Below are 16,306 nucleotides of genomic sequence, written 5' to 3' on the forward strand. Positions count from 1 at the left end.
GATCGCCTTTATCCAAAATTAGATTTTCAAATCAATATCGCAATTACTAAAGATTTAATCACATCTCAAAATTCCTTATTGCGATATGAATTTCAGATAGGTAGAGCATCAATATTTTTACTTCTATTGTGTGGCATTCAAAGACGCTAATGATCCTTAGTTTTATTAATTTGATTAATAAGTATTCTGTTATCATCGTAAAGTTGTAGATCATCTATCATCGTTGATGAAATACTAACTACTGCTGTTTAAACTAAAACTACTTTTCCATCGCCTTTAAAACATGAAATCATTTAGTATTTCATTATCAACTACTGTTACTTTTAAAATGAACGAAATACCTAATAATTTAGTTCCTGTGCTTGAATACTCCTGATTTACTTAATAATTATGATCAAAATTTGTTGCTCAATCATTAATAATCTGTATTTCAGTTTATCAATAATATAAATTCTATCAACAGCTACTGCTACATAACATACTGTTTTTCCAAATTTACTTTTTTCAATATCAATGATATAAGAATTTATATAAATTAAAGCTCAATTATCAATTTCAAAAATAGAAATGAAGGATTAAAAAATATTTTACAAAAAAGAACAAGAGGATCATCATCGAAAGTATTGACTTTATGAAGAAAAGTTGTCTTAAAAGAGTAATACTCTAAATTGTTGCAAGACGAAAAACTCGAACTATTGGCCGAAGTTTCTGATGAACTTAACAAAATAAATCTACATACACTTTAAAGGAAATAAGTTTTACAAATATCTAAATTTACTCTTAGATTTGTAAGATGCAATTAGGTGTGTTTTTGGTAGCTCGATATTTAAATTTAACTCCTTAAATTCTGAAACACATAAAGGTTTTAATTTATCAAAATTTGAAAATTTTGAATTATAGGGCATAATTTCTTCATCTTTTGAATTTTTAATTAATAGGCAGAGTCTTTATTTTATAATTTTCAAGTATATGTTATTTAATGAATTAATTAACTCAAAAAAATCACATAAAAAAATTACGAAATTACACACTTTATTCATGCTTAATTATTTAATTTTAGTAGAATTTTCTACTGCTAATTTTTTAAAAAATAGGAATCCTTCGTTTTTAATTCTAAAAATGGTAAATGATAAATTGAGACTGTTTGCCTCATTGCAATAACAAACCATTTGGTAACTCGTAAAATTAAATTAATTATTCCCCTTTATGAATAGGTTAATGTTTATTAGTTATTTGCTTTAAGTGTATGTTTTTGTATTAAACATTGTTAGTAAAATGTGGGGAAAAACAAGGCGCGCGTTATTTCATATGGTAGCTATTTCTTTGCAACAATTTATTGCAACAATTTATTGTATTAGCCGGTATTCAGAATTAATTATTTCTACAAGACAAAGATATATTAGGTTATTATTCAATTGATTAAGCAGAAACACTGGTTGTATCCTAATCTATTAAGTCTATTCTATTTGCTGGTCTTGTTATTGATCTTTTTATATAGTATTACATCACCTTTTCTTCTATCATCCCAATGAAAGTAACTATTGAAAAATCTTTTCTCTTTTTGATAATACTTATCTTGCTGATCCATCAAATTCTCTAGACCTTGAAAAATAACAATGTAAGTAGGTAGATTTTGTTGATTCATTATATTAAGTATACCCTGGTCAATGTCATCATAAAAAACATCTGATTCATCTCTGTAATTTTTGAGCTCTTCGATAGAAGGATTGCTAATGTCGAGAGGTGGTAGACATGTTAGGCTTTCGATTTGAATCTCCTTATTATGAAATGAGCTTTGCCAAGGGAATGAATGACATGGTGTCATGAAAAAAACTGAATCAGCATTCTTGTTACCTAAGTAATTCACAACATCAATTGCTCCTCTCTCATTGATATTACTCAAAAACAAAGCGACAACCACATTTATAAATATTCCAATAATTGACAAATATTTCCATTTCCATTTCTTATAACCTCTTGCAGCAAAGTATAAAAATATTGGACTCAAGGGCATTAAGAACCTGAATTCCTTATGTTTAATAGTGGAAAATCCAACAATATAAATTATACAAGTCACTAATAAAATGCTTTTTTCAAGACCACATAAAAAGATTGGTATATATGTTAATAACATTAGTGGTAATGCTTGCAGTATGTAAAAATGCCAAGGTGCAACTCCATAAAATGATGCTAAATTCTTTATATAATTGAATTCAATAAAATTAAAATATGGAAATGTGATTTCTCTATAAAAATAATAATCTGCTCCTAAATTGGCAATCAATACTAAAACAACTTCAGCTATAGATGATAAAACAAATTTGAAACCAATTGGAACTAAATAAAGAAGCCAGAATCCAAAAGGTAACCAGAATATTGCATTAGTAGGACGAATAATACAACTCAAAGTAATAAAAATTAAACAAATATACCAACTTTTACCAATTCTCTTATTCCATGGCCAATATTTCAAAGCTAATGTAGTAAAACAAGCCTCAAGATTATTAGAAAATGATCGAGTTAATACAAACCAATTAAATGCATTGAAAATTGATAAAATCAATCCAGTCCATGCTAAATTATAACTCTTAGAATAATTTAAAATAAATCCATATAATGAAAAGTCAAATAATGAAGCAACTAAAGCATTTATTAATTTTGGTATATAATAAATCAATGTTTTATTCTCACCAGCTAATGTATAACCGAAAACATAAATCAATGGTTGTATTGATGAACGTAATTTATATTCCCATTCCCATGTTAAATATCCATATCCATATGTGAAATAATGAGCTGGTTCCAATGATTGGTAAAATTCATCTGCTTGAAAAAAAGTTTGAATTGATAACGAATTAATGGTTCTGATGACAAAAATGAAAAAAAATAGTTTTATTGATGATACTCTTGTTTGTTTATGTAGTTTCATTTCATCTTGTTTTGTCTATTTTGTATAGTAAAGAAGTTACAGCAGTATACAATTTCAATTTTTTTTGATTTGACTTGAGCGGCGCTTTTGTTACCTATTTTGGAAACCATGTACTTGTCAAATTCATTTAAATAAGCATTTCAGTAGACACTAAAGAGACTAGAAGTAATAGTGAAAAGCGTTGTTGATTGACCGATTTGTATTATTTATATTAATTCTATAATCTATAAAGACTTGTAAAGACTTGTTTTATCATTCCAACATTAAGAATTTCCTTAATCAAACAGTATGAGAACTCCAATTTTATTCTATGTACAAAAAATGTCACCTCATAAAGTCATTAAGGTCCATTTGTTTCAAATGTAATTACTCAATACCAACATTTATCAATTCATTATGAACCAATTCATAACAACCTAAAAAGATAGCACCACCACAACTAATCCAACAAGTTCTTGGTACAATTCCCTTAAATAAACTTCCCCAACCTTCTTCCTTTATTAGTTGTGTTAATAAGGGTAACACTTGAACTTTACCTGAACTTAACATTATTCTTGTTTTTAAAACATCTAAAGGTGTAGTTAATGCCGCAGCTATCCCACCTGCAATCATACCACTTATAGCTCCTTTTATACCACTTGATATCACAATGTGATCATTTGTAGAACCACCAGTTTTTAATTTCCAAGTATGTGATTTTAACCATTCATATAAGGGGAATTGTATCATAGTAAATGGGATTTCCCTAATAATTGTACTATTCCAACCACGATATAAATTTTTAAAAGTTGATTGACTATTTAAAATATATTTTAAATTAGATAAACTAGTTGATAATCCATGAAACTTAGCTTGAGTACGTTGTTTTATGACTTCAGCAGGAACTCGTACAGTACATGCCATAATTTCTCCAAATGATGCAGCAATAATATGTCTATAAACTGGTGAATTAATATATGGTTGTAATTGTTGTTTTAAATTATCATATGTAATAAAGAATAATGAAGCTGATGGTGCTGATGCTATTATACATGATCCTAAACCTCTATAGATTCCTTTATAACCTCCATTATGGAAAAAACCACCTTTTGCTTGAAGTCGGGTCTTAATTGTATCTATAGGAAAAAAAGCTAAATCTGTTGCTATACCGGCACAAGCACCACTCTAGTTTAAACAATGTTAGTATGAGTCTAATTAAATCGACTGAATTTTTGCTCTCTTTTTGAAATTATCAATTTTGAAAGCTTAATTGGAGTATGAACATACAATCAATGGGTTTAGTATATTGTTGGTATCATTTTTGGTCATTCTTTTTTTCAATAGGCTATATCATTTGCCTTAATAATGTATAATATTTAGATAGTGTTGATAAAACTTGGAATTTTTCACTATTCGGAATTTGGATTATTTTTTCGTATTCAATACAATCTCTCACACCACGATAAGAAAGTGAATTGCTTGAAACATTGAATAACAAATTCTTTTAACAGAAGCTAAGCTATTTAGATGAAAAGAAAAAACATGTTGGCATGAGACCTTTAACTAGTTAAAATTGCCGATCATCTCTTGCAAATCTTGAAGTGATATAAAATTTAGCAACAAATTGCTGCAAATTTGTATTAAATCCGAATAATATTTGTATCAAGGCATATTCAGGTGTCAAACAACACGACTAGGGGGTAAGAAACTCTTCTTAGTTGCCCACTTTCTCCTCAATATTTCAATGACATTTACACTATCTTAATAATTCTTGTATGATTTTAAGTTGCAAATTATTTATTAATATCACAATTGAAGGACTACCGTACATCAATATATAATTTTTACTTACTAATTTTTACTTACTTTAACACGTCTTATAAATGGCTAAGTTTATATACAGGATTTGGTTTTTTAATAGACGCGACTAAGATTAATATTTTATTTACTATTAATATTAATGATATTATTATTAAAGGAAGTAGATCATCTACATTCATATAGTCATTAATTGAATCATATACAACTAACATTATTGATTCAATCATATTGTTTTAATTTAATTCAACTCATCTCAATTACATTAATTGACTTTTTAAAATCTTTTTTTTTTTTTTTTTAAAACAAATTTTATCACTATTTATTTGCATTAAAATCATTACTATTACCTTAAAATCCTTTTTTATTTATTACATTTCATATTATCAATCAACTTATATATTAAAATTACATAATGATGTCTGGAAAGAGACCGTTTGAGGAGATTCATCAGGATCAAGCACATTCGTTACCAGTAGCATCACAAATTGCATCAGCAACTTCATCATTTGAATTAACCCCTTCACAAGAAAAATTATTAAAAAAAGTTAAAAGACCTAATGGATCTGAAGAACCTTCTGAATTTGAAAAAGAATTACTTGATATGACTCAAGCTGCACAAACTTTGGGGTCAGAAGAAGATCAAAATTGGGCTAGACCTGAATTATCAAAGAGTTTTAATCCTAATTTAAATGATGTATCCTTCCAACAATTAGATGCAGAAGAATATAGTGATCATGATTCAACTTATGCAAGGTTTTTTGGAATAACTCAAGAAGGGCATTCAGTATTATGTAATGTAATAGGATTTGTACATTATTTTTATTCACCAGTACCTAAGGGATTTATTAAAGATCAACATTTAAGAAAATTTACAAATTATTTAAAATCAAACTACGATGGAGTAGTAGATGTTGAAATTACATTAAAAGAATCCATATGGGGATTTAACAACAATATCAAAACTCCATTTTTCAAAATATATGTCAATTGTAATAAGAATATAACTAGATTAAGAACTGCTTTTGAAAAAGCAGAAATAAGATTTGATGATTTATTTCCATTACAACAAAGTGTTGTATATGATAATATAAATTATTTATTAAGATTAATGATTGATTGTAAAATTACTGGTATGTCTTGGATAACATTACCAAAAACAAAATATAAAATGGTTACAAATGAGATTTCAACTTGTCAAATTGAATGTAATATAAATTATAAAGATTTGATAACTCATCAATCAGAAGGAGATTGGTTAAAAATGGCCCCATTACGTATATTATCATTCGATATTGAATGTGCTGGTAGAAAAGGTATTTTCCCAGAAGCTGATCAAGATCCTGTTATCCAAATTGCAAATGTTGTACTGAGGTTGGGAGAGACAAAACCATTTGTAAGAAATGTATTTACTGTTAATACTTGTTCATCAATTATCGGTTCACAAATATTTGAACATGAAAAAGAAGAAGAAATGTTATTACATTGGAAAGATTTTATAAATGAAGTTGATCCTGATGTTATAATTGGTTATAATACTACAAACTTTGATATACCTTATATTCTTGATAGAGCAAAAGCTTTGAAGCTAAATAATTTCCCATATTTTGGTAGACTAAAACATGTAAAACAAGAAATCAAAGATGCAGTTTTTAGTTCAAGAGCTTATGGTACAAGAGAAAATAAAGTTGTAAATATAGATGGAAGAATGCAATTGGATTTATTACAATTTATTCAAAGAGAATATAAATTAAGATCATATACACTAAATTCAGTATCGGCTCATTTTTTAGGTGAACAAAAAGAAGATGTGCAACATTCGATTATTACTGATTTACAGAATGGTACAAAAGAAACAAGAAGAAGGTTGGCTGTTTATTGTCTAAAAGATGCATTTTTACCACTAAGATTATTGGATAAGCTAATGTGTTTAGTTAATTATACAGAAATGGCAAGAGTAACTGGTGTTCCTTTCTCATACTTATTAGCAAGAGGTCAACAAATTAAAGTTATATCACAATTATTCAGAAAATGTCTACAAGAAGATATTGTTATTCCAAACATGAAGAGTGAAGGTTCAAATGAAGAATATGAAGGTGCTACAGTTATTGAACCAGAAAGAGGTTATTATGATGTACCAATTGCAACATTAGATTTCAGTTCTTTATATCCTTCAATTATGATGGCTCATAACTTATGTTATACAACTTTATTAAGTCGAAACTCCATAAATGCATTTAATTTAAGTGAAGAAGATTACACGAAGACCCCCAACGGAGATTATTTTGTTAATTCAAACAAAAAACAAGGTATATTACCAACTATTCTTAATGAATTATTAACTGCTAGAAAAAAAGCTAAAAATGATTTGAAAAAAGAAACTGATCCTTTTAAAAAAGATGTGCTTAATGGTAGACAATTAGCTTTAAAAATTTCAGCCAATTCAGTATATGGTTTCACAGGAGCAACAATTGGGAAATTACCTTGTTTGGCAATTTCTTCATCTGTCACTGCTTTTGGTCGTGAAATGATTGAAAAAACCAAAAATGAAGTTCAAGAACAATACTCCAAGAAAAATGGTCATCCTCATGATGCAAAAGTCATATATGGTGATACTGATTCAGTAATGGTAAGATTTGGTTATCAAGATTTAGAAACATGTATGAAATTAGGGGAAGAAGCTGCAAATTTAGTTTCGGAAAAATTTAAAAAGCCTATAAAGTTGGAATTCGAAAAAGTTTATTTCCCATATTTATTAATTAATAAAAAGAGATATGCAGGTTTATATTGGACAAATCCTAATAAATTTGATAAAATGGATACAAAGGGAATTGAAACAGTTAGAAGAGATAATTGTCGTTTAGTACAAAATGTTATTACAAAAGTTTTGGAATTTATATTGGAAGAAAGAAATGTTGAAAAAGCTCAAAGATTTGTCAAACAAACTATAGCAGATTTATTACAAAATAGAGTTGATCTTTCTCAATTAGTTATTACAAAAGCTTATTCAAAACATGATTATTCTGCAAAACAAGCGCATGTTGAACTAGCAGAAAGAATGAAAAAAAGAGACCCTGGTTCAGCTCCAACTTTAGGGGATAGAGTTGCTTATGTGATCATAAAATCCGGAAGTGATAAAAATTATGAAAAATCAGAAGATCCATTATATGTATTGGAAAATTCATTACCTATTGATGTAAAATACTATTTAGAACAACAATTAACAAAACCTTTAGAAAGAATTTTCGTCCCTATTTTAGGAGAATCAAAAACAAAAGAATTAATAGAAGGTGCACATACAAGAACAATAAAAGTATCAGCTCCCAAAACAGGTGGATTAATGAGATTTGCCAAAAAATCAGAATTATGTGTTAATTGTAAAACTCCATTAAAAGACAACAATAAAGGTGCATTATGTGAAAATTGTATCAGAGAAGATAAAGGTCCACAATTATATTCAAATGCATTATCTCAAATGAATTATTTAGAAAATAAATTTTCAAGATTATGGACTGAATGTCAAAGATGTCAAGGTTCTTTATTTCAAGAAGTTCTATGTTCTAATAAAGATTGTCCAATTTTTTATATGAGAAAAAAAGTGCAAAAAGATGTTCATCAACAAGCTTTGGAATTGGTTAAATGGGATCAAACTAATTGGTAAGTAATTTATAGCTTAATCTATTAAATACCCACAACCTTGAAATATGTAGACTTTTTTCTCTTGATTGAATGTTTTATGGTTTTGCAACCTTGTTTAGAAACAATTGCCAAAGCTACCAAAAATACACAAAATCAATTGTTTTGTTACTTATTACACAAAACACGTCTTAGGAGTTAAATTCGTAATTATGTAAATAGTGAAATCAAAATAATACATCAAGTCTTTTGAGTGTTAGATTCATTGTCATCTTGAGAAAATTTTGATTAAATGTCGCCAGCTGCTGTTATTTGTTCAACCACAACCAGTGATTTAATAATAGAGAATGATATAGTGGAAAAAGCCTTAAAGAGAAAGTTAGAAATAGAGGTAGATGAAATAAAATCAACAACTACAATAGAATCAGAAGTTATACTATCAAATGATACCAAAAAATTAAAGACATCAAATTACTGGTTACCACCATCAGTTACATCAATAAAAAATTATAAGGATTTTAAATCATCAACATATTTTTCAGATATACCCCAAGAAATACTACAATATCCAAATGAACCAATAGTTTTAGGAGTAGATGAAGCAGGTAGAGGACCAGTCTTAGGTCCCATGGTTTATGGTATATCATATTCATTATTATCTTATCAAAACTCCCTCAAAACATATGGTTTCGCAGATTCAAAACAATTAACAGATATAGTAAGAACAAATTTATTTCAAAAAATTGAAGAACCAGAAAGTGAACTATTTAAAAATGTTGGTTGGGCTACTACTACAATGACAGCAAAAGATATTTCACTGGGGATGTTAAGATCAGTTAATGGACCAGGTGCATACAATTTAAATGAACAAGCTCATGATACAACCATTGATTTAATAAAGCAAACACTAGCAAAAGGTGTTAAAGTAACTCATATTTTCGTAGATACAGTTGGACCACCAATAACTTATCAAAATAAATTGAAACATATTTTCCCAAATATAGAAATTGTTGTAACGAAAAAAGCAGATAGTATATACCCAATTGTATCAACAGCATCAGTAGTTGCAAAAGTAACTAGAGATTTAAATATTAATTATTTAAACAACAATATTGAAATACTTAAGAATGAAAAATTAGGATCTGGGTATCCTAGTGATCCAAATACTAGTTATTGGTTGAATCATAATGTTGATCCTATATTTGGGTGGTGTTTTGGATTTATTAGATTTTCATGGCAGACTGCTAAAGATAGTTTGGTTAAGAATAATGCGGTAGATGTGATATATCAAGATGATTTAGTTAAGAATAAAAGTTATGGGGATATTAATAAAATGTTTGAGAATAAACATTTGAGTAAAGGAAAAATTAGTAAGAAGTATTTTAATAGTGATGATATAGACTTATTATAGATTACAATTCAAATAGATGGCATTGATGATAATTGGCTTCCATACGGTTTTCCTCGTTACACTTTGTTCCATAAATACTATGATCATTGGAAACCCCAAACTTTGAAACAAGAAAATGTTGAGAAGAAATCATCTGGAGATATAACTCCGATAACAATAATTAAGTACGGAAAACATTGATGCGCATATTAAAGCTACCAAATAGAATTAAGAACCGATTTCACGTATACTTTCAACCTGACATGAATTTATCAGTGGAATCGAGCAGTGGATCTGCAAGTTCAAGCTTATACTGTTTTATTAAGCTCCTTTGTCTCACGTAGAAGTCGTGATTTTAAATTTCAAAATGCATTTAAAATAATTCGCTAAGTCATTAGATCTGTTTCATCTTTTTGTCTCGGAGTATTCGCTACCAAACTGACGTAAAATTTAGAAGAAGAAGAGATTTTAAAAGTTTAAATATTTTTATTTTGTTAAAGAATAGAGAGAATAATAATAATATTTCAAATTTATTCTATAATTTAGATTAACCAAACACATCAAAGTTCAGACAAAAGAACAACCAACCAATTTTCATCCATCAATTAACTCATATCACTACATATTCTACCTGTATTATTAAATACTAAATCATAAATAGACCAACACAAACATATATCATTTAAAAATGTCTGCTTTATTTGCTGTATCAAGATCAGCAATGGCTGCTCGTGCTTTAGTTTCAAGATCATCAACACAAATGATTAATACTACTTCATTTTTAACATTAGCTAGAATGTACTCATCAGGCAAATTTCCACCGCATACAGTAATTAATATGCCAGCATTATCACCAACAATGACACAAGGTAATATTCAAGAATGGTCAAAAAAAGTTGGTGATGAATTACAACCTGGTGAAGCTATAGCAGAAATTGAAACTGATAAAGCTTCAATGGATTTTGAATTCCAAGAAGAAGGTTATTTAGCCAAAATTCTTAAGGATAGTGGTAGTAAAGATGTTCCTGTTGGAGAACCAATTGCTGTATATGTAGAAGAAGCAGATGATGTTCCAGCTTTTGAAAATTTTACTGCTGCTGACGCTGGTGAAGCTCCAAAACAACCAAAAGAAGAAGAATCAAAAGAAGAAAAACCAAAGGAAGAACCAAAAGAAGAAGCAAAAGAAACTAAAGAATCAAAACCATCAACCGCCCCATCAAAATCTGCTGCTCCAACTGATAGAATTTTTGCTTCACCATTAGCTAAAACTATTGCATTAGAAAAAGGTATTGCCTTAAAAGGAGTTAAAGGTTCAGGTCCACATGGTAGAATTGTAGCTAAAGATCTTGAAGGTCTTGAATCCAAATCTGCTGCTCCAAGTGCTGCTTCAACCCCAAGTGCTGCTGCTGCTACCTCAGCCCCAGGTGCTACTTACGAAGATATTCCAATCACAAGTATGAGAAAGACAATTGCAACAAGATTATTACAATCAACTCAACAATCACCAACATATATTATTCAATCACAAATTTCAGTATCAAAATTATTAAAATTACGTGCTTCATTAAATTCATCAGCTGATGAAAGATATAAATTATCAGTAAATGATCTTTTAATTAAAGCTATTGCAATTGCATCAATAAGAGTTCCACAAGTTAATTCTGCTTGGTTAGGTGATCAAGGAATTATAAGACAATATAATAATGTTGATGTATCAGTAGCTGTTGCAACACCAACTGGATTAATTACTCCAATTGTTAAAGATGCTCATAACAAAAGATTATCAGCAATTTCAAATGAAGTTAAAGATTTAGGTAAAAGAGCAAAAATTGGAAAATTGAATCCAGAAGAATATCAAGGTGGTACTATTTGTATTTCTAATTTAGGTATGAATCATGCAGTTAGTGCTTTTACATCAATTATAAATCCTCCACAATCTGCTATTGTTGCTATTGGTACTACTGAAAAGAAAGCAGTACCAAGTGAAGTTAATGAACAAGGTTTTATATTTGATGATGTTTTAACTATTACTGGTACTTTTGATCATAGAGTTGTTGATGGTGCGTTAGGTGGTGAATGGATTAAAGAATTGAAAAGAATTATTGAAAATCCTTTAGAAATGTTGATTTAAAATTGCAAAATAAGATATTATAGGAGTATTCATCTTGTATAATTTATAAAATCTAAACAATTAATGAGAAATTTTGAAAAATATTTTGCTATTGACGGCATATTGTATTAATTGATTAAATCATTTCTTAGTGCCAGTTTGAAGCGACACCGTACTGTTCTCGCACCAAACTAAAACATCTCAACCACAATACTTAATGTTATTTTTCGTGTCGTTACCAAAATTACCTAAAATTTTTGACCTCCATTTCAGACGAAAATTTGGCATCAAAACACATTTTTGGCAAATTAATGAATATTAATGTCATAAATTGATGTTGAAAAACATCTTAGCATATTTTTGGAGCTTAAGGGTATTATATGAGTTTTTAAAAAAGACTGAAACTGTACAATTGAAGCTTTAGGATCATATAATTTAAAAAACAACTTTGGAGAATAATTCGTTTAGTTTGGCCTATAGACAGGAATAGTTTGTGTGATCATATTTTTTTATTAATTCAGAATAAGTTCTGAAAGAGTCAGCACTGCAGCTTCGAAACTAAATTTTTTGTGTTGAAAACTTTAAAAACTGCAACTTCTTACAGGGGTGAGTCGCAAAAAACGGAAAATTTTACCAATTTGCAGCAATTTTGCCAATTTTTAAAACATCATAAATAGACACAAAAGTCTTCGATTTTGCTCAAATTTGAATGTTTTAGTATAAGTTGATAGCTAATTTGACTTGAGGAATGGTTTTTTGGCGAAAATTCGAATATTTAAATGGCCTTTTTTGCAATTAAAAAGGCTCAAAAATTAAATTTTGAATTTGATTTATCTCTGAAGAGATCTGGTTTTTCTCATATCTATTTAGCCAATTGCTCGAGCTGTTCATATGTTTGTGTGGAGTAATATGCAAAATAATTTTGGCAAATTTTGGAAGTGATTCTTGATTTATTATCATGATTAAGATAGTAGTCACAAAAAGTCAGTCGAAAATGACTTACCTAAATTTGAATATATTCCACGATTATTATTAATGATGAATTAATTCTGTCAATTTGAGAAGAAATTGAGTTTAAATTGGGGCTGTTGTACAACGATCTGCACCTAGCACCGTACAAATTCTTTTGTCGATACCGCATTATTAAACCCGTGCGAAAACCTGAAACAGATAGTCAAGATTTTTAATTAGTCAAGATCATATTATTAAACTACATGGCTAAAAGGATGTATAGTTCAATACATAAAAAAGTTTTAACGAGAGAGTTTGTTTTAACGATAAAGAATTTGGAAGAGATGAACATGAAAATGTAATTTTAGCGTTATTATGACATTACTTATTAAATAGTGCTATATGTAATTACCTAATAGTTTTGGATTGTTCATTACTCATTCAAGTTCAATTTCGGGATACTCTTACCTAGTTCATTAACATCATCAGCAGTCTTTTCATCATCTTCGTCACTAATTTTATAACCCAATTTCAGATTATTATATTTTTTCAAATGATAAAACTGTAATAATCCTCTTAATGCAATTTCTTGATCAAAACTTATATTAAAATCATTCTCTAAATCCTTACCACTTAACCAATTATCTTTTAAGTTAAGTTTGCAATTTAAGTAAATTAAACTTATTAGATCCATATTGTTACTTTTCCATTTTCTACCTTGGTATGGTACTAGTTTTTTCAAAATTTTCAAAATTGGTTTTGTTAAATTAACATTGTCGTAGTTTATTAATAACATTTTAAAAAGTTCTGATGGTTTTAGATCGTTGATTATAAAAATTCTTTGTATTTGATTTTTGATAAGGATCTTGTTTGTTATATTTAGTAAGTTTGATAAAATTGTTGCAAAATTTGGGTTGAATTTTTTTATATACACATTATTTACATTATTTGAATCTAATTCTTTAGGTAACTCTGATATGAACTCGTTATTTATGAATTTATAAATATAATTTTCATCATTTTTCTTCAAACAATTGTTGAAAAAATTTAGTTTTGGTAGGTGGATCTGTGGATTCATTAATCTATTTTGATTAATTAAGATTTCGTACTCTATTAGTTCATCCTTTTTATCGTTCGGCAGTTGTGGTATTGATTGATTGTTCATGTTATTGAAATTTGTACTTATGAAATCTAATGCTATTATGAAAAACTGTTGATCAAATAAAATTGAAGATAAATAATAATATTTTAAAACATGACTGATTTTAAACCATTTAATTAATGCTAAAACTATGTTTGTGACTGATTTTGTCAAAATTTCTTTTATATTCATCACTTCCAATTGTGATAACAAAACATTTTCAATTCTAGATTTGGATTTTTCATTATCTTGAGCTAATGGTGAGTTGACAATGAAAGAAGTTGATGGATTCAATTCTAGTTCATAAAAATTTAAATTGTTTTCAATTCTATTGTTTTTCAAAATTTCCATAAACACTTCAATTAAGGATGATAGTCTGAAAAATGTTTTTGTATAAAATGTTTCGACTCTAAGTAGTGATCCTATTTCTGATGATTTGTTAGGAAATTGTTTTTTTAATTCTACAAAATCGTAGTCAAATTCATCTTTGTCTTTATATGAACTTTCGAATCCTCTTTCTTGTTTCATAAATTTTTCTCTCTCACTCCAAAGTCTTTTTGAAGAATAACTTTCATTGATTGAGTTTTTTAAGATTTCATCAGCCTCGACCAATGCATACGGAACGGTTGAATTGGTTTTTTCATCATTTGGATAAATAAATGGCATGGATTGGTTGATTTGATATGATTTCCTTATTTTCTCTCCGCCAGACATATATTCAGATGAAATTAATTTAGGTGATGGTAAAGGCGTTGCAATATGTACTTGTTGAGCAGGTAGTTGACTTAAAACGGTATGTGATTTATTTGTCTTTGGTTGTTCTATAATATTTGATAATGAAGTGGAGTAATTGTTTACTGCCATGAAGTATTGATATCTTTCCTCTATTGATTTTGAATCATGGGTACTGTGGTCTAAATTCTTTTGTAATTCTTCTTTCGTATAATCAAATAATGGGTATTTGTCTAGCAAATCTTCTCTAAATGAAAAATAATCTAGTGGTGATAAGGTTAATCTTGTTTTACCATCTTCTTCCTTATCTTTACTAGTCTTGATGTTGTGTAGCTCATTAAGAAATGAATCACAATTTTTTAGTTGATCCCAATCACCAAATTCTAAAATTAATAATTTATTTAGTAGTAGTATAAGATATCTGATTCTGTAATTATTGTTCTTGTGCCATTTCCAATGTTCTATAAATTGTACAATAGTTTCCAAAAGTCCAATATCCAGTAAAAAATGCTTAAAATTCCTGACTACTCCGTCATTCTTTTTATATAATGCTATTAATGTCATGAAATATATTAATGTTAAAATTCTAAAATATGAATCCTCAACTTTCTTCGACATTTTGTTCTCTAATAGTGAATTATTATCCTTGTCTATTCTCTCCTTTAAAAAATTCTTCAATATTGTAGTTAGCGGTTTATAAATTTCATATGCTATTAATTTTAGATTATTTGTAGTTATAAAACTCAATTGGTCTTGTACATTAGATTTATCGGCATATTCCCCAAAACTATAATATAAAATACTTTTCAAACCTACTAAATTATCATGAATAGTATCGTTTTTTAATTCTTCTGAAATTTTTTGAATATTTTTGCAATTTTCATAATTTTCAATTAATCTATCTAATCCTCCGAGAACTTTCAAATCACTAAAAGAAAACCATTCAGATATCTCTTGTTCCAAATCACCAAATTCCTTTTTAGTAAAATCTAAATGCAGTTTTGTAATCAAAAATTGATAATTTAATGAAGATCCATTATTACTACTAACTCCATTATTTAAATTATTAAAATTATTATCTCTTCCATTGAAATCGCTTGAATCATTTAAATCTAAATTATTTATATGATTTATAAAATTTTTATTATTATTTAAATCAAATTGTTTAGCTTTTGCACTTAATTTTTTTTGAAAAGTTTCATCTAATGAAGTATCATGTAATTGTTTCTTGGTTATTTCATCTGGATGATCTATTAATTGATCTTCTAATTGATCTATTTGAATTGATTGTAATTCTTCTTCATTTTGATTCATTATATAAAATATATATTCAACATTTGTTTCATTAATTTATATGATTGTATAATTATCAATTACAATTATCAATTGATTGATCTAGACGTAAATAAATAAGTCAATGTCACTTTATCATCTGATGTCCGGAAATAAGTTGTCATGACAAATATTTGTTTTTTCCGAGATAAATAAATCATTTGGTAGTTCTCCTCACTCACTTTGTACATTTTCTTAATAATAATTATTATGTATTGCAAAAATTATTACAAAAATTTAAATTTTTCAAGATTGAATTGAATATTAAATATCAACTTTAAAGATCAT

General features: G+C 27.9%; 6 protein-coding genes across 6 annotated transcripts; 3 read left to right on the forward strand and 3 right to left on the reverse strand. All coding sequences in view use genetic code 12, as the record gives it.

Moving 5' to 3' along the window:
• Window positions 1-1,462: 1,462 nt before the first annotated feature.
• KGF54_005156 (putative glycosylphosphatidylinositol-alpha 1,2 mannosyltransferase) lies at window positions 1,463-2,929 on the reverse strand (the record flags this gene model as incomplete). The annotated part of the gene is made up of 1 exon (XM_051765924.1): window positions 1,463-2,929. The coding sequence occupies one exon, from the start codon at window positions 2,927-2,929 to the stop codon at window positions 1,463-1,465; it is 1,467 nt and encodes a 488-aa protein (XP_051617788.1).
• A 366-nt stretch (window positions 2,930-3,295) lies between these two features.
• Window positions 3,296-4,237, reverse strand: KGF54_005157 (uncharacterized protein; the record flags this gene model as incomplete). Its single annotated transcript, XM_051765925.1, has 2 exons — window positions 3,296-4,093; window positions 4,196-4,237. 2 exons carry the CDS (start codon window positions 4,235-4,237, stop codon window positions 3,296-3,298), a joined length of 840 nt encoding a protein of 279 aa, XP_051617789.1.
• Window positions 4,238-5,141: 904 nt separating this feature from the next.
• POL3 (DNA-directed DNA polymerase delta) lies at window positions 5,142-8,387 on the forward strand (the record flags this gene model as incomplete). The annotated part of the gene is made up of 1 exon (XM_051765927.1): window positions 5,142-8,387. The coding sequence occupies one exon, from the start codon at window positions 5,142-5,144 to the stop codon at window positions 8,385-8,387; it is 3,246 nt and encodes a 1,081-aa protein (XP_051617790.1).
• A 267-nt stretch (window positions 8,388-8,654) lies between these two features.
• On the forward strand, window positions 8,655-9,773 carry RNH35 (ribonuclease H2 catalytic subunit; the record flags this gene model as incomplete). The annotated part of the gene is made up of 1 exon (XM_051765928.1): window positions 8,655-9,773. The coding sequence occupies one exon, from the start codon at window positions 8,655-8,657 to the stop codon at window positions 9,771-9,773; it is 1,119 nt and encodes a 372-aa protein (XP_051617791.1).
• Window positions 9,774-10,440: 667 nt separating this feature from the next.
• LAT1 (dihydrolipoyllysine-residue acetyltransferase) lies at window positions 10,441-11,883 on the forward strand (the record flags this gene model as incomplete). The annotated part of the gene is made up of 1 exon (XM_051765929.1): window positions 10,441-11,883. One exon carries the CDS (start codon window positions 10,441-10,443, stop codon window positions 11,881-11,883), a length of 1,443 nt encoding a protein of 480 aa, XP_051617792.1.
• A 1,363-nt stretch (window positions 11,884-13,246) lies between these two features.
• Window positions 13,247-16,000, reverse strand: KGF54_005161 (uncharacterized protein; the record flags this gene model as incomplete). The annotated part of the gene is made up of 1 exon (XM_051765930.1): window positions 13,247-16,000. The coding sequence occupies one exon, from the start codon at window positions 15,998-16,000 to the stop codon at window positions 13,247-13,249; it is 2,754 nt and encodes a 917-aa protein (XP_051617793.1).
• Between the last annotated feature and the right edge of the window lie 306 nt (window positions 16,001-16,306).

Source organism: Candida jiufengensis (genome assembly GCF_024610255.1).
Source record: "Candida jiufengensis strain CBS 10846 chromosome Unknown scaffold15, whole genome shotgun sequence".
In the NCBI taxonomy this organism is placed as follows: domain Eukaryota; kingdom Fungi; phylum Ascomycota; class Pichiomycetes; order Serinales; family Debaryomycetaceae; genus Lodderomyces; species Lodderomyces jiufengensis.